This window comes from Castor canadensis, chromosome 14 (genome assembly GCF_047511655.1).
Source record: "Castor canadensis chromosome 14, mCasCan1.hap1v2, whole genome shotgun sequence".
Classification (NCBI taxonomy): domain Eukaryota; kingdom Metazoa; phylum Chordata; class Mammalia; order Rodentia; family Castoridae; genus Castor; species Castor canadensis.
The window spans coordinates 39,295,952-39,313,725 of record NC_133399.1 but is presented as its reverse complement, the minus strand read 5'-3'; the positions used below and the strand labels follow the sequence as shown (position 1 = coordinate 39,313,725).

The following is a 17,774-nucleotide window of genomic DNA, read 5'->3' as shown; positions in this document are numbered from 1 at the left end:
CAACGGAGCCGACTGTCACCCTGCATGGATGAGCAGAAATTGCAGAGCATCTAGAAGGCAACAGAGAGACGTCTTCATGGGTTAAAGAAAAGTTTCATAGGTTGGCGCCAGTGGCTCACACCTGTAATCCCAGCTACTCAGGAGGCAGAGATCAGGGGGATCACGGTTTGAAGCCAGCCCAGGCAAATAGTTCACAAGACCCTATCTTGAAAAAACCTTCACAAAAAAAAAAAGGGCTGGTGGAGTGGCTCAAATGGTAGAGCACCTGCCTAGCGAGTGTGAAGCTGTGAGTTCAAACCCCATGCAGCTAAAAAACAAACAAAAAAGACTTGAGCATCTGTGAAATCCTTGAATATTGGTGTCTTTTTGGGTCCTGGAACCAGTTCTTGCATGGATGTCCTAGATTAAGTGTATTCAGAATATAGAAAGAATTCTTTCACCAGAGAAAAAGTATGACCACGAGAGAGCGCCCTTTTTCACCGTCAAAACACCCGGGTACAGGAGCACAGAATGTAATGTCTGTGAGTTAATGGGGTGGGAGAGTATGTATAATTTATGCATGTTTATATGCATAAAATAAAGAAAAGGGGGTAAACCGGTGGAGGATATAGTCAGGAGACTGCTTCTGTTCTAACTTTTCTGAGTTTGAAATTATAGCAAAATAAAAACTTACCCATTTTGCACAATAAAGTCAACGGCCAGAAAATAATCACAAGATTTTTTTTTGGGGGGGGGGCAACACTGGGGTTTGAACTCAGGGCCTCCTGCTTGCTAGGCAGGTGCCCTACCACTTGAGCCACGCTGCCTGTTTTGGGGTTGGGTATTTTCAAGATAGGTTCTTGAGAACTATTTGCAGGAGCTGGCTTCAAACCCTGATCCTCCTGATCTCTGCCTCTCAACTCAAGTAGCTCTGATCATGGTGTGAGCACCAGCACCCAGCTATTAGATTCTTTCTCCTGTTTAGTTTTTCCTTACTTTTTTTTTCTTTTTTTTTTTTTTGGCGCTACTGGGGTTTGAACTGAGGGCCTTGCACTTGCTAAGCAGGTGCTCTACCACTTGAGCCACTCCTCCATCCCAAACATATTTTTTTTAAAGGACTATGCTGGCTGGTGTGTTGAGAACACACTGAAAAGAGAAAGAAAAAAAAAGCAGCAAAAACATCAGAATGAGTAATTTGAATTACTTATTCAAATGTCCACCCACAACCACCCCAGCACGGGGGGAGGCTGAAGCAGGAAGATCAAGAGTTCGAGGCCAGCCTGGGCTACAGAATGAGACCCTGTCTCAAAAGAAAGCTAATAAATTAAGTTAGATGTTCCTTTCTTTGGTTCTGCCAGCCTCATTTCTCTGGCCATATGGGCAGCCCAGCTCTAAATAGAACTGTATTTGCAGAGTCCAATGGCAGAAGTGCCCAGCGTTGATCTAATTAAATTTAATCCCTACATTAAGGAGGAAAGAGGGAAGGGGGATGTGTGTTGGTGTAACGGCTGAATTCTGTCATGGTGGAATGGAATCCATTAACGTCTCCCCTTGCAAATCCAGAAATAAAGCCCTAAGCATTAAACATTAAGAGTTGTGGCTCGCAAACTGCGCCCCCCAGATCACAGCCTAAGTCACCTGGTGCTTCTCCTGCACCAGAGCCAGGATCCCAGAAACCCCCAGATTGGAGTTTAACACATCCCCCAGGTCAGGGCTGGGAGTGTGCCTCAGTCATAAGCAAGGCCCTGGGTTCCATCCTAGTACCATAAAAAGACAAAGGGGACATTTCTGATGTAACAGAAAATTTCCAAAATTGTATACTGGTGATATTGCATAATTGGACAATTTACTAATATATATATATATATATATATGTATAGAACAGTGTGCTTAAAATGGGCGACCTTATCACAGGTCAGTCAATGATGCTGTAATTGATGGTTTCACCTATAGAGGGCGCCAGAGACCACAAGTTCAGATCAGCGCAGCCTGGGGGAGGTGGCGAGGAATTGCTCTAATAGACGTTTTTCCAACCCTTCTCACCTTCCAGAGGGAGTGAAGTGAACCCTAGAATCGTGCTCTCCGCCCTGTCCCCGGGGTCTCACTCTTCATTTACATGGGATTGGGGCTGGGGGTGTAGCTCATTGGTAAATGCTTGGCTGGCGTGCAGGACGCCCTAGGTTTCATCTCAGCAACGCAAAAGATGATAGCTAGTTAGCTAGAGATAAGAAACAGAGGCAGCCAGGCGCCCGTGGCTCCCGCCTGTAATCCCAGCTACTCAGGAGGCAGAGATCAGGAGGGTTGCTGTTGAAGCCAGCCTGGGCAAATAGTTCAAAAGCCCCTATCTTGAAAACAATCCATCACAAAAAAGGGCTTATGCAGTGTTTCAAGGTGTAGGCCCTAAATTCAAACCCAAGTACTGCCAAAAAAAAAAAAAAAAAAAAACCCAAAAAACTTCTCTACCACTGAGCCACCCCAGTCCTTCATTTTTTATGAGTTTCTTAGTAAGAATACGCCCCCCTCAAAGATGGGTTGAGATCCTAAATTACCCCTGCACCCTCATCCCCTGTAATATAATCGGATTTGGAAATCTGGGGTTCTGGTCTTTGCAGGTGTGATTACATAGGATATCCTCCTAAATCCAGTGACTAGTGTCCTTAGAAGAAGAGGGATGCCGGACGTGGTGGTGCACACCTGTAATCCCAGCACTCGGGAGGCTGAGACAAGAGGATCGAGAGTTCAGGCCTTGTTTCAAAAAGGAAACTGAGAGGGTAATTTGGACAGAGTCCCAGGGAAGGTCACACGGAACTGGAGATGGGGATTTGGAGAGATTTTTCTCCCAGAGGAGACCCACAGGGCTGCCCGCCCCCGCCAGACGCTGGGAGAGGCAGGAGTGGGACCCTTGGGAGCTAGGGGTGGAGTGGCCTGGTGCAGACCCCGGAATCAGGAGGCCTGTTGTGTAAACTGCGGGTTGTGGTGCTGTCACTGCAGCACGGAGTGCAATGAGGGCGTCCCTCCACCAGGGGCAGACGGCAAACCCCGGGCAATGGCGGGTAATTGGAGAACGCGCTCCACTTGGCAAGAGGAAGTTGAGGCCAGAGCAGTGGCCCGAGCCAGGCTAGGGTCCCTGTCCTGCCAGGGTCCTCTGCTCCATCGCTCACTGCACACCTGTATCCTCCTACAGGGCCCTGCGCCCTCCAGCAGCCCCTCACCTCTCTGGTTTGGCTTTTGTCACCTTGCCAAGGGGGCTGCTGGGGCATTCTAGGAGGGGAATTGAAACCTGTCACCACCTCCCTGGGTCCCAGGAGCCCAAAGAAGCCGCTCCACCCTAAGCTCTCCGCAGAGTCTCCACCTGGTCCTGGGGGCTGGGGGCTGAGGTCCCCCAGGCCCCCACCCTTCTTATCCTTAACAGGTCCTCATCTTGAGTTTTGGGTTGGGGGGTTCGTTGTGTTCTGCCAGGGCCTTGGGCACACTGGGCGAGAGCCCTATCACACCCTAGCTTGGTATTTGCTTTAATTTTTTTTTTCTCAATGCTGCGATTTGAACTCAGGGCCTACACCTCGAGCCACTCCACCAGCCCTTTTTTGTGAAAGGTTTTCTCTCAATAGGGATCATGAAATATTTGCCTGAGGCTGGCTTCGAACTGGGATCCTCCTGATCTCTGCCTCCTGAGTAGCTAAGATTATAGGCGTGAGCCACCAGTGCCTGGCTGTTTTAATTTAATTTTATGACAGGTTCTCCCATGCAGCCCAGGCTGTCCTCGAACTCATGATCCTCCTGCCTCAGCCTCCTGAGCGCTGGGGTTCCAGGCGTGCCCACCACATCCAGCTGGACTCTCAGAATTTTGCTTTGCTAAGAACCTCAGATCAATGTTCCACTGGTCTTTAATCTTGATAATGGAAACTTCTAGATCTTTGCTGTCCAGTATGACATCCCCCAACACAAATGGCTACTGAGAATTTGCCATGTAGCGGGTATATCTGAGCAATGGGATTTTTCATTTCATGAACGAGGATCCCAGGGCCTCACACAAGCTAGGCAAGCGCTCTACCACTGAGCTACCTCCCCAGCCCCAATCTGAACTGAATTTAATTTAATTAGCCACGTGCCCAGAGGATGCAGTGTGGATAAAAAGCATGTGACCAACTGAAAGTGGACAGCCAGAGGTAGGAAAAACACAAAGTCCAAAGAGGGACAATTAGCAGACCAGGCTGTAAATAAAATGCAGGTCAGTTAAGCACCCGAAGCTCACTTCTAAAACCCAAGTTACTATGTGTTCACATCCAGCCTCCTCTGGGGCTGTTCCTGACATTTAAGCCCTCAGTCTCTCCCCACAGTGACCCAGCACACCACAAGGGACAGAGGAGCTCTCTGTCCAGTTTGGATGCCACATGGGCAGACACATCCAGGTGCATGTGTCACACAGGGAGGTCCCAGGGTAGGGGACACCTCTGCAGCACTATAGGAACGTTGAAGACAACAGGGTGTAGGACGGTGGTGTGAGCTCCCCCTCACTGAAGCCACTGAGATTCTCAAAGTTTAGTTCAACCTAAAACACATTTGGAGAAAGATAAAAAGGACACGGGAGGCCTCAATAAGGTGGTGACTTCCTTGTGAACAGAGGGCCTACAGAGGTGAAGGAGCAAGCCAATGGCCGTGCAAGTAGACTATCCAAAGCTGAGGGAGCAGCTAGTGCAAAGGTCCTGGGGCAACTCCAGTTTTGAAATTGGCTTCTGGACTCCATGCCAAAACAGAGCTTTTTGATTCCTTCTCTAATCCCATTCCCCACCCCCTTACCTCCTGTACATATGCCAGAACACTCTGCCTCTGGTCTCCCTTTCTCCAATCGTAACCTCACCACCCTTCCCCACCCTGGCTATCCCACACCAGCCTCAGAGCCAGAGCTGTTCCTCCTGCAGGGTGCTCGGATTCTCTGGCACTGGGCTGAGGGCGGTAGGGAAAGTTGGCTGAGAAAACGTGAAGGGAGGGGATAGAAAGGGGGCGGAGCTTCCAGGAAACAGGGAGCTATTAGGTTATCTCCAGAAAACTGGGCTCGAAGCTCCTTTTGCATGGTGCTGTTGTTTAACACAAAGGACAATGTTATTGGTCCTAATCGAAGGACTGGCGTTACAATGCTGAAGACCCAACTTTACTGTCCACCCCAGTCATTCCGTGGTCACTCCAAAGCTCAAAAACGGTTGGGCTGGTGGAGTGGCTCAAGTGGCAGAGCGCCTGCCCAGCAAGTAAGAGACCCTGCGTTCAAACCTCATTATTGCAAAAAATAAGTAAAGGAAATAAAACTGATCAGACTTCTCACCAAACGATGCAAGTAGCTGGGCCACTCTACAAACTCCACCCTCTGTCTGCCAAGCCCCATCCCCCCCTAAACATCCGCGCCCCAGCCTGAACCCCAAACGGCCTGCTCTTCTGCAAGCCGCCCTTCCAGGCAGCAGGACCGAAAAGGTTAAGCAGAGACTCAGGGCTCGTTGATTGACAACCAGACCGACCGCCCGGGCGAGCAGACCAATCAGCAGTGGCAGGCGTGACCCACGTGGGCAAGCGGCCTCACGATTGGCTATCGCCGCCGGTGGCCGCTCGCAGAGCCCGAGCCCACGTGCAGCCGCGGCTCCTTCATTGATCGGCTTCTAGGGCCAGGTGGCGGTGGGCGTGGCCAGGGCGGGGAGGGCGGGGCCCGACGGGTCAAATGGTCCGGTGCGAGGGAGGAGGTGCTTCCTCTTGGCCTGAACTTGGCTGACCTCTGCAGCTTCCTGTCTGCTCCCCCTGGGCCTCCATCCTCAGGGCGTGCGTTTATAGGCTTGTTTCCTGGAAGGGATCCCGGGGGTCCGGGCTAAGGAAAGGGCTGGAGGGGCGTTGAGAGCGCAGAACTCAAGGGAGGGAGGATATTGCTGCTGCAAGTAGTGATTGGAGCGAACCTAGGTCTCTTTCCTATTTGATAAATTGTGCCCAAGTCACCTGTTGAACTCCTACTCAGCCCTCAAAACCCTTGGCCTTTGACCCTCTGTGTTTTAGGAGGTTGTCTCAAAATCAAGATTCCTCGTTGGTGACGGTCTCTGGGCTCTGCCATCCCTTACTGCCCCCAGCAGGGGCTATGCGTGTGTGCCCAGCACCCAACTGCCCCACTTAAAAGGGGTGAAGCTGGGTGGTGCCGTACTCACTATTTTGGGGGGCCTCCTTCCCCCATAATCAGCGCACTGGTGCATGGGTATAGGACTTAGGAAATGCAGTGGGGCGGTGGCGGTGGGGGCCCAAGAGTGGGCCCTGGAGATGGGTGTTCCGGAAAAGCCCCGTGGTAGGACTGGGCGTTGGTTCAGTCCCTGGGGCAGCCATGTCTTCCTTCAGGACCTGCCCTCTCTTTCCAGAATCTCTGGCCACAAAAGTCCTGGAAGCCACTGCCTGAAGATGAGCTCTCAAGGCCAGGTCAGCCCCTGGTGCACCCTAAAGGACACGTTGAGGAGGTGGGGTGGGACAGGGCCCTGGCTCCAGTGCCTTCTCTTGCCCATGGCTGTTTTGGGCACACCTGTGACAGTGGCCTTGCTGTGCAGCTGGTGGCAATAACCCATCACTGCATAAGGACAGGTGCCACTCCCGTGCTGTTTTGTTTTGTTTTTTTAATGAAGCTCACTTTCAAACACAGGTGATAAAATAGAGGAACACGTCCCCTATTCCATTAATATTTTACGAGTCACCCTCTTCCAGAGACAAGGGTGGGGAAACTTTCTATAAAAGACCACATGGGAAATATTTTACATTTTAAGCCAGGCTGCAAAATAGAAGATACTCCCTGGGTTCAGTTCTCCCACCCACCCCCATCCTCAGGGAGTAGGGACTGAAACTACAGATAGTGCCAGACCCTGTAATGATTTTCCCATACCTCAGAACCTAAGATAAAGGCGTTTTTCCTCTATTTTTATTAACACACATTAATAGTTCAAGGATATGATGAAGTTTAATTTACAGTCCTGGGGGTACAGCTCAGTGGTGAGCGCTTGCCTAGCATGCACAAGGCCCTGGGTTCCTTCCCCAGCCCCACAAAAAAGGGAACAAGTTTAATTTGTAAGTTTTGCTACATTAAGAGTAAAACCAGCTGGGCTTAGTGGTACCCGCCTGTAATCCCAGTACTCTGGAGGCTGAGGCAGGAGTATCAGAAGTTCAGGCTACACAGTGAGAGCCAGAGAAATGACTAAAACAAATGATTATTGCGATGCACTATGATAAAACGCCTTCGAAAGTGGTCTCAGAGGGAACATGCATCCTTACATAACAAGAGAAGGAAAACTGGCTTCTGGTTGTAGCAAGCCCCACCCTGGGTCACTCTGAGCCGCAGGCTTTAGGGCAGGTGGGTCCTAGAGGAGGGCGCCCTGCCCTTGGGGGTGTTTGGGAGGGGGCTGTGGGTGTTATTACCCCCTCCTTTGACTTCCAGCCTCATCCGGAGATTTCTAACTCCACGCCTCCGGCTCCCAGGTATCAGCATACCCTGGATCAGCTCAAGGACCACTTTCCCAGGTGAGGACGGGTCCAGGGCCTGCTGAGTCCCATCCCTTGTCTGGGGGCCCTGGTCCAAAAGATCTGCCCAGCCCCGGGCACCCTAGAGAGCCTGAAACCGAAGGACCCAGTAACCCCCACCCTTGCTTTTATTGCAAATCATTTTTTTTTTTTTCCCTTCCAAGTGAAGCTGGTTGCAATCCATTTGATTTTTCGAAAGTACTGCATTAGGGCTGGGGTGGGGCCCGGGTAGACCCTGGGTCATCCCAAGCACCACTTGAAAATCCTAGCTGGACATTGCGACACCTGTCATCCCAGCACTGGGGATGCCAAGAGCCAGGGGAATCCTAAGCTCCAGACCAGCAGGGACTACATATCTCAAAAAAGAAAAGTCCTGGTGGGACTGGGGTTTGAACTCAGGGCTTCACACTTGCAGAGCAGGTGCTCTGGTGCTTGCCACGCCTCCAGACCATTTTTGCTCTGGTTATTTTGAAGATGGCATCTCTTGAACTATTTGTCCAGGGTGGTCTTGAATCTCAATCCTCTGGATGTCAGCCTCCCAAGTAGCTAGGACTACAGGTGTGAGCCACCACACCTGTCTCAAAATTGAGGTATAGGAGCCTGTGACACCTCCTGTTTGGCTCCCTGGAAGGGGCAGGTGGCTCATCCCAGTTGGGCCCTGCCCTTAGGTGAAGGGTGGAGGAAGGGGCCTCTCTTTGGGGCAGGGTGTTAACTGCTTGTTCCCCCCCCCACCACCCCAGGCTCCCCCCTCAAATGACCACACAGCTGGACAGCATCCACTACCTGGTGAGCTGGACCTCAGAGGCAGCCCCTACCCAGGGGGACAGCTGTGACAAGTTGCAAACTGGTCCCTCTGCCCTGCTTCACACCTCAGAAGGGCTGCCTCTTAATTCAGGAGTCAGGTTTGGGGACAGACACTCCCCCCACACTTAATTTTTTTCACTTTTTGAAATTAACTCAGCCCATTAACTACCTTGTGGGAGTTTTGCATTTTTTTTTAAATTAATACCTTGCTACAAATATTAGGAATTCCAACTTCAAGTAGGCATTTCTTCTCTTCTTCCTCAGGGCCACAGTTGGTTGCTCAAGGCAGATGAGCTAAACCCTTGTGCCACCCTAGTGTGGTGCTACTTTCTGGAACTTTCCAGAATGTTCTCTATCTACAGCATCCAATGCACACCCAGCAGCCACCAAACCCTTTTCAGTTGCCACCAAGGAACTGAATCTCTTAAAATCTAGTGTCAGTAGCCAGACTTGACTTGTGGCTATCTCAGCCCCAAGGGGATGACAGAGGCAAAAAACAGAAGTGACGAGATCAGGGGATAAAAGCCGTAGAAGGGTTTGACGGGCAGGCCTTCTAGGATGACATGATGTTGTGGGTGAAACACACACGACAGAGTTACTGTCGCCTGGAGAGAACAGTGCACAGCCTGTGCAAAGGCCCTGAGGCAGGACGGCGCCTGGCCGTGTTGGAGGAGCAATTACATCACAGCAAGAGGGGGAGGGAGGAGGGGGCAGGGCATGCAGGACCTTGTGGGCCTCAGGGAAGATCTGACCTTAACCTCACCTTGAGAATGAAATCCAAAACATCTCCCAAATTAGCGCTCTTTGTGGTGGGCTGGATCCTATTTAAGAGTAAGTACCAGAGAGGCGAAGCCACTTACCCAGGGTCACACAGCGGAGAAGCACAGCATTCAAACCAAACCCTCGCCTATACCTGTGATTTCTGTTGCTTCAGCTCAGGAAGGTCCAGGAGCAGCTGCAAGATCATCACAATCAGGTGGGTGACAAGGGTTCCAGAATGAGGGGGCATGTGAGGACACAAGGCCTTGTGTGTGGCAGAGAGGATTCGGACTTTACGTGAGAAGGTGGGAGCTATGGAGGGTTGTAGGCAGAGGAGGGAGAGACCCAACCCGGACACCGCCGTGACACTGGAGATTATTTTTTTTGTTCATTTTTTATTTTTTCTCTTTTGGTGGCACTGCTTGAATCACTCCTCCAGCCCTTTTTTTTTTGTGATGGGTTTTTCGAGATAGGGTCTCGTGAACTGGGACTGGTTTTGAACTGCGATCCTTCTGATCTCTGCCTACTGAGCAGCTAGAATTCCAGGTGTGAGCCACTGGCATCTGGTTCAGGATCTGCCTCTCTTGGGGTGTCTCTCATCTTTCCTGCCCCTTCCAGGAAACAGGCTCCCAGTGTAGCCTGAGTGATCTTTGCTAGGTCAGTGATTCAGACATGGATGGGCTGCAGGCTTCCACTTATCTGAGGGTAGGCACGAGGGGGTCTGGGGGCAGGCGCCCACCTGCCAGTCCAGGGCACCTGCCCAAGCTACCATGCAAAGGTCTTCAGTCCCTGCCTGTCCTCTGGCCACCTGGCCCCTTTCTCAGGGAGCTGGCAGGACGCTCTGCCTGGACCAGATGTAACTGGCAGGAGGCCAGGGCTGCAGACTGCAGCTTCAGCAGGGCCTGGGGTGGGCAGCTCGGGAAGAGGGGGGGGCAGGAAGCCACCAGAAGGAGCTTACTCATTCAACACATATTCATCCGTCACCTGCCCACCAGAAACTGTTGGGGATGCCAGGGAAATAGCAAAAAAGAACACAGTGACCTTGGGGTGAGGGGGCCTGGTGAGTGGGGTGTGTTAGGCAATAGGGCAGGCAAGGTACAGGGGCTAGAACTGAGCAGCAGAAGGGGGTGGGGTGGGGATCATGGTGGCCATGGGTTGCAGTTTAGGGTGGGCCCTGGACAGCTGCTGAGAAGGTGGCATTCAATCAGAGCCAGGAGGTGGATGTCTGGGATGAGGCCATTTTCAGGCAGAGGGCATGGCACATGCAAAAGCCCTGAGGCAGTACAGAGCCTGGTGTGTGTGGCTGGAGCAGAGAGAAGGCAGAGCCTCTGGGTATGGGCGGGTGTGTGTTTGAAAAGCTAAGATTTTTATCTGAGGGAGGTGGGAGTCATGGAAGGTTGTAGGCAGAAGGGGCACCTGGCTGGGTGCTCATAGGCGCCCCTTTGGGTGCTGTGGGGCAGGCAGACAGGAGGGATGAAGGCAGTAGTCAGGCACCACCAGTTAACTGGCTGCAGGTGCGGGGTGCTAGCCAGTTAAGACGTGATGGAATTGTGGACTTGTTTCGGGACAGGACTGCTTGCAGCTGGAGGGAAATCGGGGCGTGCTGCCCACGCGGGAGACCCTCGGTTCCTGGCCAGTGATCCCGCAGCCCAGCTTTTAAAGTCCCCCAGGGCCCAGGCCCTGCTCCCTGCGGCTGGGCTGCTCACCAGGGAGGCCTGGCAGGCCGGCACGCTTTTCACTCAGGCTGAGCGCATTAGAGTGCCAGGAAATTGCGCATTAACGAGCCGGGGTGAACTGCGGGGGGGCTCCCCTGGGCTTCTGCAGGCCTGGGAGGATCCAGGCAGGTTAACTGCCTCCGGGCTTCCTTTTCTTCTCCTGACTTTGGGGAAGTGGCTTTGATGTGCTGGGCCTCAGTTTCCCTATCTGCAAAGCGAGAATGGCAGATGCTTGGGTGGGGAGGGGCGCGGAGGAACCCAGGACCTAGAGCGAGCTAGACAAGCCTCTGCCACTGAACCTGGCAAACACAAGATTTGGATCCAGAGTGGTCACGTGGCCTCTTGTTTTTGATTTTTTCAGTGCTGGGGCTTTAGCCCGAGGCCATGGGCATGCCAGGTGGCCCTTAGGCTGCATGTTTGTCAGTTAGCTCATGGCTGCGCTCTTCTGGGTTTTTGTTCTGGTTTTCTGCTATGTAACCAGAACTTGATCTTCAGCCTGCCCAGTACTGGCATTGGAGGTATGGCCACTCAGTCGGTGGAAATGGTAGACATTGGGTTAGGGTACAGTATGTGTGTGTCTGTATATATTGGTGGCACTGGAGTTTGAACTTGACCTCCTGCTTGCTAGGCAGGTACTCTACTACTTGAGCCACTGCCCTGGCCCTAAGGTAAACATATTTATAATGAGTGGCACCGATTAATTTACACTAGAACGATGAGCTACAGTGGCACTCGGGTACCCTGGTTTAGATTGCACTGTTTGCTCTGAGGCTGTTTTATTTTTTGGCAGCACTGGGGTTTGAACTCGGGGCCTCGAACCTGAGCCACCCTACCCAGCCCTGTTTTGTGTTGGGGATTTTCCAAATAAGGCCTGAACCATTTGCCAGGGCTGACTTCAAACCTTGATCCTCCTGATGTCTGCCTCCTGAGTAGCTAGGATTACAGGCGTGAGTCACTGGCGCCCGGCTGTATTTTATTTTTGCAGTGCTGGGGATGAGCCCTGGGGCTTCTCACATGCTAGATAAGCTCTGTTACAACTTAGAGCCTGGCCATGTGGCTTGTTTTTTTTTTTTTTTCTTTTTTTCTTTTTTGTGGGAGTGAGGTTTCAACTCGGGGCTTTGTGCTTGCAAAGCAGGTGCTCTATCACTTGAGCCACGCCTCCAGTCAATGGCTTGATTTTTAAAATCAAAATAGTTATCCCCTCCATATCTGCCAAGGATGTGCTCAGAGACCTCCCACAGCCCCAGAGGGGAACACCCAGGGTGCTTGAGCCCTTCTCACGTGATAGATCTTAGAATCCACACACACCCCCGCCTGGCAGATGTTATATTTTTATTTACTGTTCTCTAGACTTGATGCCATCTCTAGATGGCTCAGAACACTTAATGAGGTGTAAATCCTGTGAACGCGCTTGCTGTACTGCATTGTTTGGGGAGATGCAACGATTAGTCAGTTTTTTTCCACCTATCTGCCAGCCATGGATGAAGAGCGCTCACTGTGCACAGTGAGCCTGCCTAATCAATTTTGCACAGTTTTGACCAAACATAGTCAAAAAACAATAAATCAGAAATCAAGGCCCGCCAGAATGGCTCAAGAGGCAGGCTCATGCCTGCCTAGCAAGCATGAGGCCCTGAGTTCAAATCCCAGTGCCATCAAGAAAGGTCAAAAATTCCCATGGACGTATGACGCAGCTCAGTGGATGTGCAGAAGCTGTCACTGGGTCCCACGTTATGGTTGGTGTGTGAGCTGCTGAGTTTTGTGAAAAATCCTCCCAAAGATCAGGGTGAAAGTTAGGATCCTCCTAAGCCCCAGAGGGCACCTAATGTGCTTAATTTCAGTGACCAAGTGAGAACTGGAGATTAAGGATTGCTGTATGGGACAGATGAATCCAATGTCTACAGACAAACACTAAACTGCAAGATGAGCTTGCGCTGTTTTTTCTCATGGGGGTCTCCTTGGAACCACACGCCCTCCCATACCGAGGGTCTACTATGTTCGGTTTTGCTTCTGGAAGCCCTTTAAAGCAAAGAGCAGTGTCATCCTGGGATGTGAACAGATCCACTCTATGACAGGTAGGGTGTTAATTTTGACCGGCCACAGTAACTCACACCTGTAATTCCAGCTACTTGAGTGGTGGAGATCAAGAGGATTGGTTCAAGACCAGCCTGGGCAAGTAGTTCACAGGACCCTATCTCTGGTGTGGCGACATCTGTCATCCCAGGGAAGTATAATAGGGAAGTAGAAATAGAAGGGTCGCCCTCCAGGTTGCCTAGGCATAGATGTGAGACCATTATCCCTAAAGCGAGCTAAGCAAAAGTTCTAGTAGAATGGCTCAAGCAGTAGAGAGCCTGCCTTGTAAGTATAAGGCCCCAAGTTCAAACCTTGCTACTGCCAAAAAAAAAAAAAAAAAAATGCTTTTCGTCAATGTGTCTGCTTTACAGTGGGGAAGCTGGCTGGCTGTGGGTTACTGTGTCAAGATGTGACTTGCTTGGCCAACCTCCCCCAGGTAGCAAACTTCTTCCAGCTGATAGAGAGTTGCAGCCAACTCCTGTACACCCCAACCATGGAGGTGAGCTCCAGGTCCTCCAGGCGGGAGGGGAGGGGCTCAGCTCGGGGAAGGGTCTGCTCCGGGGGTCTCACCCTGTGACTGCAGCCCCAGGTAGTCCAGTTCCCACTCGAGAAAGAAGAAACCCAGCAGGATCCCGACACCCCCCAGCCTCCAGAAGACCTGCTGGAGTGTGTAGACGAGCCGACTAGCGGGCTGCTGTGGACCCCGGAGGCGGACGACCTGCCACTGGGCTGGGACTGCAAGCCTGAGTTTTGGGAAGATGTTCTTACCCATCATCTGTGGCAGACTTTTACCGGGGTTCATGATCAGGAAGAGAAGCAGGAAAGTAAGTGTCCCTTAGGGAGGGGGCCGGGGACAGCAGAGGCTGTGTCCAGGGGCGGCTCACAAACCCTGTTCTCTCTCCATCTTCCTCCCTCGCCCGTTGTCATAGTGACAGAGCCTGTGTTGGGCCTGGTGAGTAAACACGGTTGCCGGGACCCAGGAGGCTCCAGGGTTGTCCTGACTGTGCAGTCTGAGCACACCCCTTCCCCAGCCCCCTTGCCCTTGCCCTTGTCCCTGGGACCCCCTGGAGCATTGGGCTAGGTTGGAGGCACTGGGTCTCTGCAGCCCTGGGCCTGCAGACTTCTGCTTTCTGCAGCTGGGGGGCTGCCCGGCCACACCTGGGGTTTCCTGGTTCTGAGACCCTGGGCAGATGAACAGGCCCAATCACAGTGTCTTATTTCCCTTGGACAGGAAAGCTTGGACCTAGAGCTGGGCGACTCAGAACCGGAGCTGTGCGCAGAAGATGACAACTGTGAACCCATGAGTAATTCCGAAGGGATTGGGGGACCCCGGGAGGGAAGGATGGGGGGCGCACAGCCCTTGCTCTCCAAGCTCGTGTTGCTCAGCCTGTTTTCCACAACCAGCCGCCATCCTGGATGAGCCCACCCAGCTTGAGGCTTCCCAAGAAAAAGATGATGCTCAGCCCTGTGAGGACCAGGTGAGTGCCACCTGCCCACACAGGCTGCAGGGTGGGATGGAGGGGGCTTCAGGATGACACAGGGAAGCTAAGCTCTCTTCTCCCTCACAGGAGCCCGCCCGAGGTGCCTTTTCATTCCTGACTCTCCTGTGAGTGGTCTGCTGGCTGTTTGCCTCAGAGGAGGGTGGCAGGGCACACCTGTTGTCCCTCTGCCCAGTCTCACCTAAGCTGCAGGGTCTGAGTAGAAACATGCCACTTGAACTGCCACTTGAACCTGGAACTGGTTTTGCAAGGAACATTCAAGGGATTGGGAAGGAATTTCCAAGGAAGGGGACAGTGGTAGATAGTCCCAATCTTGTGGTCTGTGAAAGACCAGGTTGGAGGAGACTTCCTGGAGAAAGGGGCATAATAGTGAGGACCCTAAAGGATGAATAGGAGTTTGCTTGTTCCAGGTACAGGGGAGAAGTGTATAGTTGTGGCAGAGGGAACACAGGAGGAGTGTGGGTAGGCTGCTGGGTAGGTGGTCGGGGGAAGCAAGGCCTAAGAAGAGGGCCCCGACATCTGGGAAGGAATGAGAACGCTTTGGGACCGGGCAAAGGAGACTGCGTACCCCAAGCCCTTTCCTCTTTAGATCCTGGGACCCTGAGGAATTTGAAGAGTTAGACGCATCAAATAGGCTGGACACCGCACCCTGGGAGGCCAAAAGGTTTGCCGTCCCACGCAAGCTGCAAAAGATGCGTGTGCTGATACACGGAGAGACGGTGCTGGCCACCGCGGTGAGCAGCTTCACGCGTCACGCGTTCACCTGCGGCAAGGTGGGCATCAAGGTGTGGAGCCTGGTTAGCCAGGTGGCTGAGGACAGGCTCCCCGACAGCCACCTGCTGCCACGCATACAGGTGAGGACAGGCGGGAGCGCCACCTGTGGGGGGAGGTACACTCTGTCCCTTGCTCACCGTGACTCTGCCACGCCAGACCTGCGGGGCCTACCTGCGCTCCTGCCTGCTGACCTCCGACGACAGGACCCTGCTGGCAGGTGGCCATAACATGGCCAGCGTGAGCGTGTGGGACCTGTCTGCGCCCTCCCTGTACGTGAAGGACGAGCTGCCCTGCGAGGGTCTCTCCTGCCAGGCGCTGGCCGCCAAAGTGGACGAGAACTTGGCCTTGGGTGGCTTTACCGACGGGACCGTCAGGATCTGGGACCTACGGGATTGCAGCGTGGTCAGGTGCGGCTCGGGTGGGCAGGGTCTGGATTCTAGTCGGGTGAGCCTCCATGTGCACATCCCCACCCCCATCTGAGCCCCTGTCAAAGCCACACAGACTCTGAACTCGGATTTGAGAACCTCAAAGATGAATCCTAATCTTGGCTGGGTTATTTCTTCCTTGCTGTAAGAAATAACCTTACTTTTGGTCTGCCTCAGTTTCCCCATCTTGACAGGGTGTGATAGCCCCAGACCAAGGACTTTTTTTTTTTTTTTTTTTTTTGGTGGGACTGGGGTTTGAACTCGGGGCTTTATTCTTCCAGAGCAGGCTCTCTACCACTTGAGTACTAGAGTCACACCTCCAGTCCATTTTCCTTTGGTAATTTTTCCCAGGTTAGCCTCAAACCATAATCCTCCCAATCTGCCTCCCAACTAGCTAGGATTACAGGCGTCAGCCATTAGTGCCCCACTCAGTGAGGATTTTTAAAAGGGCAAAATCATGAAAGGTGCATCGATTAATGGGGGATTCCTTGTGAGAAATTCATCTTTAGCCAATTGTGTGCACACAGCATAGACCAGGTTTGCCCAAACCTGCACACCAGGCACAAGGCTGACTTTATTCACCCGACTGGCAGTGCCATGCCCATGTTGCCCAGCACGTGAGGAACAAGTCGTGCTATTCTTGCCTGGTGGTACTGGGTGCTAGTTTTTCAGGTCTGTTACCTTACAAAATCATATTTGATCTGTCATCGACCAAAATGCTTCTATGTGGCTACTCAGAAATGCCACGTCCCCCTGACTGATAGACCCACTCGGCAGCATGAGTAGACTGAGGCTCAGGGGCTCAGGTGAGGTTCCTGGAGGCCCTTCATGGCCGAAGGTGTATGGAAAGGGGAGGACGAGGCCTGAGGGGGAAGCTTTGATATCTGACCCTCACGAGGGGGTGACTTTGTGGTAGTGAGGCTATCCCTTGGTGCCTCAGCTGACCTCCCACTGTCTCCTCCCACCAGGGACATCTCTGGACACCTGGATGGTGCCAAGAGCATCATGATCAAAGACCAAACCATCTGGACTGGGGGTCTGGACGCCTGTCTGCGGGGCTGGGACCTGCGGACAGCCCGGGAGCCCCTGGAGTACACATTTGAGTCTCAGGTGTGGAGGCTGCAGTGGGGCTTGCTTGGCTGGGCAGCTGCTGGCCATCATAGGACAGGGTGGGGTGGACTCAGGGTGGGGTGTTCCAAGTAGGGGTCACTGGACGTTCTGCCAGCTGGATGTGGTGAGGCACGCCTGTAATCCCAGCCCTGGGGAGGATGAGGCAGGAGGATTGTGAGTTCAAAGGCTGGGCTGCCAGCCAAGCTGAGGTCTCATCTCTCTTCCTTCTGCCACCTGTCCCCTCCCTTCCCTTCCCTTCCCTTCCCTTCCCTTCCCTTCCCAGATCATGAGCCTGTCCCATAGTCCCCAGGAAGACTGGATGTTGCTGGGCCTGGCCAACGGCCAGCACTGGCTGCAGCCCACCACGGGGGGCCAGGCACGCATGGTGGGGAGTAAAGATCACACCGTCCTCGGACTCAAGTTCTCCCCATACGGTGAGTGTGTCCCCTGACAGCCCTCCCGTGGGGCCCTTCCCTGCCCCACTGCCGGAAGCCATGAGTGATCTTGCAGTGGGACTAGGGACAGGGAGAGAGGAGGGGCTGGGCTTGTGTGACCGGTGCCCCTCTGCTTCCTCCCAGGCCAGTGGTGGGTGAGCGTCGGGATGGACAGCCTGGTCACCGTCCACAGTACGCCCACAGGAGTAAGGGTCCTCGAGGTACAGCAGGGGGCTGTACGGGGCAGGGGGTGCTGCAAATCTGAGCCCTAGCATGACCCTGGGGTGTCCCCAAACTGGCTCACTCTGACCCACGCCCTGCCAGGTCCCTGAGAGCTCCTCCATCCTGTGCTGTGATGTGTCTTCTAACAACCGGCTGATTGTCACGGGCTCCCAGGACCACGCCTCGGTCTACCAGATCACCTATTGAGGGGCTTACTCCAGCCGGTTTTTTGTCCCCCTGCACAGTGGTGGAGGGGAAGGGAGGGTCGCTGGTGTTGGAGATTTGGTGGGGGATTGCAGACTCTGGGTGTGTGTCACGTGGAATAAAGCAAGTGAAAAAAAGGCGGCACGATGTGTCTGTCTGTCCCCTGGGTGACAGTCTGCCCCACCTGCCCTGGGGCCACCTCACTGAAACTGGGGAGGACCTCTTGCATCCCAGTGGCTCTGAAGTGGCCTAGTC

The 17,774-nt window shown here is 53.1% G+C and overlaps 1 protein-coding gene, 1 long non-coding RNA gene and 1 other non-coding gene across 5 annotated transcripts; 2 read left to right on the top strand and 1 right to left on the bottom strand.

The window, feature by feature from the left end:
• Positions 1–733: 733 nt before the first annotated feature.
• Trnaa-agc (transfer RNA alanine (anticodon AGC)) lies at positions 734–806 on the bottom strand. The gene has a single exon. It is a non-coding gene; the product is annotated as a tRNA-Ala (tRNA).
• A 4,913-nt stretch (positions 807–5,719) lies between these two features.
• Positions 5,720–7,501, top strand: LOC141416455 (uncharacterized). The gene is made up of 3 exons (XR_012441179.1): positions 5,720–5,781; positions 6,360–6,417; positions 7,421–7,501. It is a non-coding gene; the product is annotated as an uncharacterized lncRNA (long non-coding RNA).
• A 736-nt stretch (positions 7,502–8,237) lies between these two features.
• On the top strand, positions 8,238–17,652 carry Tle6 (TLE family member 6, subcortical maternal complex member). 3 transcript variants are annotated; one of them, XM_074053439.1, is made up of 14 exons: positions 8,238–8,289; positions 9,242–9,283; positions 13,288–13,350; positions 13,435–13,675; positions 13,781–13,803; positions 14,083–14,155; positions 14,256–14,329; positions 14,420–14,457; positions 14,940–15,204; positions 15,281–15,531; positions 16,518–16,659; positions 16,943–17,093; positions 17,238–17,314; positions 17,418–17,652. In XM_074053439.1, the coding sequence occupies exons 1-14, from the start codon at positions 8,257–8,259 to the stop codon at positions 17,520–17,522; spliced, it is 1,578 nt and encodes a 525-aa protein (XP_073909540.1). In that variant the 5' UTR covers positions 8,238–8,256; the 3' UTR covers positions 17,523–17,652. The 3 variants fall into 3 exon arrangements, with proteins under 3 accessions (XP_073909540.1, XP_073909541.1, XP_073909542.1); XM_074053440.1 differs by lacking the exons at positions 8,238–8,289; positions 9,242–9,283 and adding an exon at positions 11,179–11,299; XM_074053441.1 differs by lacking the exons at positions 8,238–8,289; positions 9,242–9,283 and adding an exon at positions 12,602–12,853.
• The last annotated feature ends 122 nt before the right edge of the window (positions 17,653–17,774 follow it).